At 36.5% G+C, this 6,472-nt stretch overlaps 1 protein-coding gene across 1 annotated transcript; it reads right to left on the bottom strand.

The window, feature by feature from the left end:
* Positions 1–731: 731 nt before the first annotated feature.
* Positions 732–5,640, bottom strand: LOC116022586. The gene is made up of 8 exons (XM_031263343.1): positions 5,124–5,640; positions 3,829–3,888; positions 3,193–3,441; positions 2,853–2,929; positions 1,948–2,024; positions 1,683–1,815; positions 1,404–1,586; positions 732–1,329 (listed from the first exon to the last, which is right to left on the bottom strand). The coding sequence occupies exons 1-7, from the start codon at positions 5,560–5,562 to the stop codon at positions 1,431–1,433; spliced, it is 1,191 nt and encodes a 396-aa protein (XP_031119203.1). The 5' UTR covers positions 5,563–5,640; the 3' UTR covers positions 732–1,329; positions 1,404–1,430.
* Between the last annotated feature and the right edge of the window lie 832 nt (positions 5,641–6,472).

Below are 6,472 nucleotides of genomic sequence, written 5' to 3' on the forward strand. Positions count from 1 at the left end.
TACTGCGCAGTAGCTCTAACTTGGCTTTTGTCCATTCAATTTTCCGTAGAAAATCCCTATTATACTCACGGCCCCACCTCCATATATATTGAGCCACATGTTATCAAAACAGAAACCTTGTATATGAGCCACAAAAGTCACCTTTCTCGTAATGCTCACAAAAATTATCAGTGAAAATGAGCCTAACAACTCTATTTTTTTTTTAAAAACCAAAATAAGATCTTATTAAATAAATCGTTCAATACAGGAGGGAAAGTTAGAAATTCAAATAAAAGGAACACTTTGAGAACGAGCTGCCCTTACCAAAGTATGAACGACCTGATTCACTTATCTCAAAACAAGCTTGAGAGACACCGCTTCAAAGTATCGACAAAAATCCCGACAATCATTGTTGTGTTCTCTAATTGTCAAATGATTTGTAATCTCTTAACAACTCATTTAAACCTTTGAATCCTCACACACTCTGATCTTTAACCTTCCTTTTTGTACACTTGAAAAAGTATCATTTGACTCCTCAAACACTCTTATCTTTAACTTCCATTTTGCACACTTAAAAAAGTATTCCATTTTTTTTTCCTTTCTTTCATATGTACGGACTCTAAAAGCTCTCACAAAAAACATTGATCTATGGGAAGAAAGTGGATCGGTACACATATGAGGTGGATTTTGTAAAAGAGTAATGAGTTTTGTAATTACTAAATGATTTGATTCCAATAGTAAGATAACAAAAGTAGGCAAACAAACATGGTAATTAGTATTAAAACGTATGGGTGAAAAGCTCCCCGACCAAACACCGCCTTAATTATATCGAAAGTAAGGGGCCCTGGCCCTGGCCCCTGAGCCACAGATCCATTGAATTGTTAACCTTATGCCCTAACCAGAGTATATATACAACATGCACTTGCAGCAATCCTATGCAAACCAAAACATACACAATCCTTGGCCATTTTTTTGTACTATTGACTCCCACGGGGTTTGAACCTATGACTTCTCATTTAGGAGAGCCACAGTGATGTCGCTTAAACACAAGATCTTGGCATAACTAATAAACCATAAAATATAAAATTTCAATGCACCTATGAAAGAATCTCTCCTATCCAAGGAAGTTTGACTAGGTCTAGTGCTACCTAACCTGGACAGTTGCTATGTGATATTTCTATTTGCAGTGGTAACAAAGTTCAACCTAGCCTATCAATGACCAAATGATACAATGACGCCAAGCAGCCAGCGCCAAATTGAAGCCATCTAGCGTCGAAACTGAAGACAAAATCTGTACCAGCACTCGGGAAGTTCTCGCCCTTCCAGACTAACTCCACGAGTTTGCATATTCTGCGTTATAAGAATTTCCCATCAAATGTATGCTCCCAGACAAAGAAGCAGCGAGGGTGTGATATCGCCTTTACCTGAGTATATTTCTTGGATTCCTTAGTTCATCTACTGGAAGACATCGCTTCCTCAATTCTTTTAATGATCACGCTCAAACCATGCCCGCCCTCCATAGCTTTAACAGCAGCTCGATGCGCACGTTTATGCCATTTCAATAGATTATATGATTGCATAACTGACCACCTAGCTTGATTCGACATCTATAAGAAAAAAAATGCATACTGTTGGAATTCCAAATTCATCAATTCACTGAAAGCCATTAAGAATAATCTTGATCAGATATTCAGATGTAGTACCTGAGCCACAGAAAGTGGCGGATCTAGAAGAATACAGATGCTTCTGAATAAATTCTCATCATTTTCTCCACCCTCTGCTTCGCCATAGACCAGAGCCTCGGCAGCAATTCCAGCAAAAAGAACCATGCAATACCTGGCCGTTAAGTTACACAAGCCAAAAAGTAATTATCCTGCATTTGAAAATGTTTTTTGTATTCCATATCTCAAGTGCACCTAGCCTCTACTCCCAAATGAAACCAAAGAACAAGGCCAGAAGAATATCCACCTGTCAAAGGCAGTTCCACTCAATCGGCCTTCAGCAAGCTCGTTCTGAAGTTTTTCATCCCAGAATTGTGTTCCGGCCTGCAAGAAATAAACAGAATTGCATATATGGAGCTACAAAGAAATTACAGATGTAATAGAATCAAGTTCATTGAAACAGAATTGCTATTCAAATGGTGCTCAAACTTCCATAATGAAAAAAAAAAAGAAAAAAAGAAAAGGTTGCATTTAAAATTTCCTATGAAGCATCAGATTAAGGAGAAGGCAGAAGAGAAGTCCATATTCATTTTTCACCAATTTAGAGGTCATCTAGGTCTCTACCGCCTTTTTTACTTTATTATAACTGTTATTGTTGTTGTATAGATGTGAAGTATCCGGTCCATGGGCCTGACAAATCCCCGCAATTGTATGCAAAACTAAGAATCCTCTCAACCAATACCAAGGAAAAGTGGAAAACCACCAGGATGTGTACCCACATGGTCATGGCACCGATGAATCAAGCCTAGTCGTGACTACAAGTCAACACCTTCTTACAAGCAAAGAATAGGCCAAGGATATAACGGCATGCACACTTTGCATGTAGATTAGAGATTGCTCTTTCTTCCCCCTTCCCCGAAAAGGTTGAATCCCCAACCCCAAGGGCCCCCACACCCCGGCCTGACAGAGCATTTCAGAGGATGTAAATCACGGTAACTCAGTGGCTCAACAGACAAGGCAAAGAGATTGCTCTTTCTTGATATAGCAACTGTTTGAAATGTTATTTATACAAGTAGAATATTGCAACTTATTCCATATTGACAGTGCTTGAGAATTTAAGATGCGAAAGGCATGCAATGTAAAGGGTTGAGACGAAAAACAATCTGTATCCCAGAAAAGAATATGGGGAAGTTAAAGCACAATAAGAGATACCTGGCCTTGGATTCCCATCTGCATTGCCACAATGGGATCCAAAATAACACCACGAATTGGACAACCCATGAGGTAAGCTGCAAGGTCATATTAGAACATATTTATCATACTACAAGATTAAGGATAATATTCCACCAATACTCGATAGAATATAGCAGTGATGGAAAAGCAGGCGGAGTACAAATATTAGATTAGATTGTGCACATTGTGTCTCCATATGCTAATCCGGTTTACAAACAATAAGTAAAATCCTGAATTTCTTCTGAGCACATCAATCGATCAATGCAATAAAAGCTTGATGCCTTGATTATTGACAGAAGAAAATAGAAAGGGTCTCTACCTACTAGAAGGTGGCCAGCTTCATGCACCAGGATTCGCCGCCTATAAGGAGGCCAAAAGCTTGAGATCTGAGCTAAGCAGGAACCTCCAAGAAATGTAGCATCTAGAAAGGTCAGGCCCAGTACTGCCGCAATGTTTGGTCTGATATCAATTCCCTGATTTACCAGAAAAGAGGTTCCAGCAAGCAAAGCAATCAAAACAAAGCTAGAGCTTCCTGAAAGACCCCACTTTTTGGGTGAAAGTTTTGCCACTGAAACAGGGGAAGAGTTGGACATGAAATCAACCACACTGTGAATTTTTAAATTAAATATGTATGCACAAGATAACAAGAAACGGAACAGTTTTGAATTTATACAATTAAATAAGGTATACTTAGGTAATTGTGATTCCCAAAATGATTGTTAACATTTTCCCATGACTGAAGCTTCAAATGAACATGAAGACTTGTTATGCATATTAGCGTATAAAGTGCCTCAGTAGATGGCATATCAAACTCAAAACACTAAGTAGTTTTATTTCATGTAATTAGATCTTATTTACATTTAACCCATGAGGAAATAGGCTTGAAAATTTGAGATGAGCTAAAAATGAACATAGGTCTGTTAAATTAGGACGAGAGTAGCAGATATGTACTGACCGTCTAAGCCAGTCGATGACTTCAATAAGGTCGGTGTTACATCTCTTGGGCCTTCCAGAACTACACAGATTAGAAAACTTTGTTAAAATCTTAATTACATACACTGATACACTAGTGAAATGGTAGAAAGAGACTACTTTAGCAAACATTTTGACAAAAATAATAACTAAATAAGTATACTCTGTAACAGTCCAATGATGTTATTCTTACCTAAAATTTGTTTCAATAAGCAAGTCATGGTACACATATAAGTTTCTCTAACATTGGGATCAAATAGTAACAGTATATCAGAGAAAGTCAGAAAACCAACTAATGTCTTGGAAATAAAACAAAATCACTATTCCAGAGACCGAGCTAGTGAGCTACAAAGTTTCACACCTCTGTTTGGTGATGGTAGAGGCAGATCATCTATACGGCATAAAACGCCAAGACTATACAAAATGTGGACATGCAACTTGGTAGAGAAGTTTTTTTTTTTTTTTGCATTTTCAGTGAGTTAGGAGTGAAAGTTCATCTCAACTGCCATAAATATACATCACTGTAATGCCAATTACCTTTGAAGTAAACGCTCATCTTTGTAACACTCATTACCTTCAGAACAAGTGTGTTCATCTAACATGTGCATAAAATTCATTGAGGCTCTAGCAGGCATGTGAACCAGGTTAATAAAGTAGAAATTGGTTACAAGGACAGGAACATTTTAGCATCTTATGAGCAAAACAAGTCAATGGGAGTGGGTAACAAAACTTGTAGTGACTAAAGTAAGTGCGGCAAATTTGACTGTGGACGACGGTATGAGATCTATTTCATTTTTCACAAACACTAATTTCATTATAGTAATGCTGAAATATCATTTTAACTACACTGCTATCCAGATCATTTTAATTCCAAAACACGTTCATTTGACAATACATATATGTATAAACTCTGCTATTCAGTTTCATTTATACATATAATAGGTTAATAATAGTAACACTAAACTATCATTTTAATTCCAAAACACAGTTCATTTGACAATATACATATATATATGTATGGCTCTGCAGTTTCATTTTATTCATACAATAGGTTAATTATAACATCACTAATATTTTATATATATATATATATATATATATATATATATATATATATATATATATATATATTATATGAGCACTATATTCATTTTCATTTTATAAGCACAATAACTTCATTATAACAAACTAAAGTATCATTTTAATTATACTGCAGCTTCATTTAACAATATATATATATTGAAATTACACACAAAATCTGAAAACTAAGAAGATTACCAATACTGCGGCATTTCCCAAAATTGGGCAAGAGGCCCCTGTCTTTGAGAAAAGCGTAGGCGCTCCCAACAAGCCTCATATCATCCGCATTCAAGCAGGTATCCAAAACCTCCCAATTCCGGTCTTGGCGAGCGGCCCGAGCCCAATCCAACTCACTCGGATACCCACTCGGGTCAATCCAAGATTCCTCATTTGATTGAACAGGAATGTCCTTGAGGAACCGGAGAGCTCTAGTGAGGTCCTTATCCTTCACCGCTTGCTCATATTCTTGCCAGTCCTTCAGAGCTCCGGCTCTGCTCAGACGCTGGCTTTTTCTCAGGTAATGTTGCTTGCGAACAAACGGAAAAGAGCCGGCGAGAGCATTCCGACCTGGGATTGCGCTAAACACCAAGAATCCGGCGGGATCAGTGCGGTGCAAAGAAGGAAAACCAAGGAGCATTGTTCATGTCTCAGGGGCGTTGGTGACGAAAAACTGGAAAATGTGGATTTTTTTTTCTTTAATGATCGATTGGATTCTAATAGGATAGAACGATTGTGGACACGGATACTATCTAAAAAGATTTTTTCAGAAGTTGCAAATTAAATACGAGTTTTTTCAACTTTTGGTCCTATAGTGTCTCTGTTAATTTAAGTACACAACTTTCATTCCTAACATAAGTAGTGCTTGACTCTGATTTATTTTTCACTTTTAGTCCTTGACTTTGATTTTTTTTCCACTTTTAGTCCTTTTGGTCATACGAGCGACAACTTTTAATTGAAATCAAAAAATTATTGTGCTATTAAGGATAAAAGTGTCTTCTGATAAAGTCCTAAATATATTTATAAATAAAATCAAAGAAAAATAGGAAAAAGAAACGTTATTTGCTTGTTCTATTTTGCCTTTTAAACGACAATTTTTAATCGGAATCAACAAACTGTTGTGCCATTAAGGATAAAAGTGTCTTTTGATAAATCCCTAAATACATTAAACGTTATTTACTCTTAATGGCACAACAGTTTGCTGATTCTGATTAAAAATTATCGCCCAAAAGGCTGAAAGGACTAGAAGTGGAAAAAAAAATCAAAGTCAATGACTAAAAGTGGAAAATAAATCAAAGTCAAGCACTACTTATGTCAGGAATGAAAGTTGTGTACCTAAATTGACGGAGACATTAAAGTCATAGGACCAAAAGTGGAAAAAACTCAATCCATACGGAGTATTATTTAAGTTATTTCAAAAAAAAAGAAGAAGATATTATTTAAGTAAATTAGTTAGCGATATGTAATTGCAAGTCATTAAAGTTCAGACGAATGTTTAACGAGATTTGATAATATTGTGACAAAAAACATGGGCGAAACAGTCCATAATA

This window comes from Ipomoea triloba, chromosome 6, assembly GCF_003576645.1.
Source record: "Ipomoea triloba cultivar NCNSP0323 chromosome 6, ASM357664v1".
NCBI classification, from domain to species: domain Eukaryota; kingdom Viridiplantae; phylum Streptophyta; class Magnoliopsida; order Solanales; family Convolvulaceae; genus Ipomoea; species Ipomoea triloba.

What these genes read in the sequence shown, in the direction of transcription:
- LOC116022586 (XM_031263343.1), bottom strand. Translation starts at nt 5,562, where the DNA reads ATGCTCCTTGGTTTTCCTTCTTTGCACCGCACTGATCCCGCCGGATTC. An exon ending in AGCTGGCCACCTTCTAGTAG is followed by an intron (nt 2,930 to 3,192) that starts GTAGAGACCCTT and finishes ATGACCTTGCAG; the next exon opens with CTTACCTCATGGGTTGTCCA. An exon ending in AGTGGAACTGCCTTTGACAG is followed by an intron (nt 1,816 to 1,947) that starts GTGGATATTCTT and finishes CTTAACGGCCAG; the next exon opens with GTATTGCATGGTTCTTTTTG.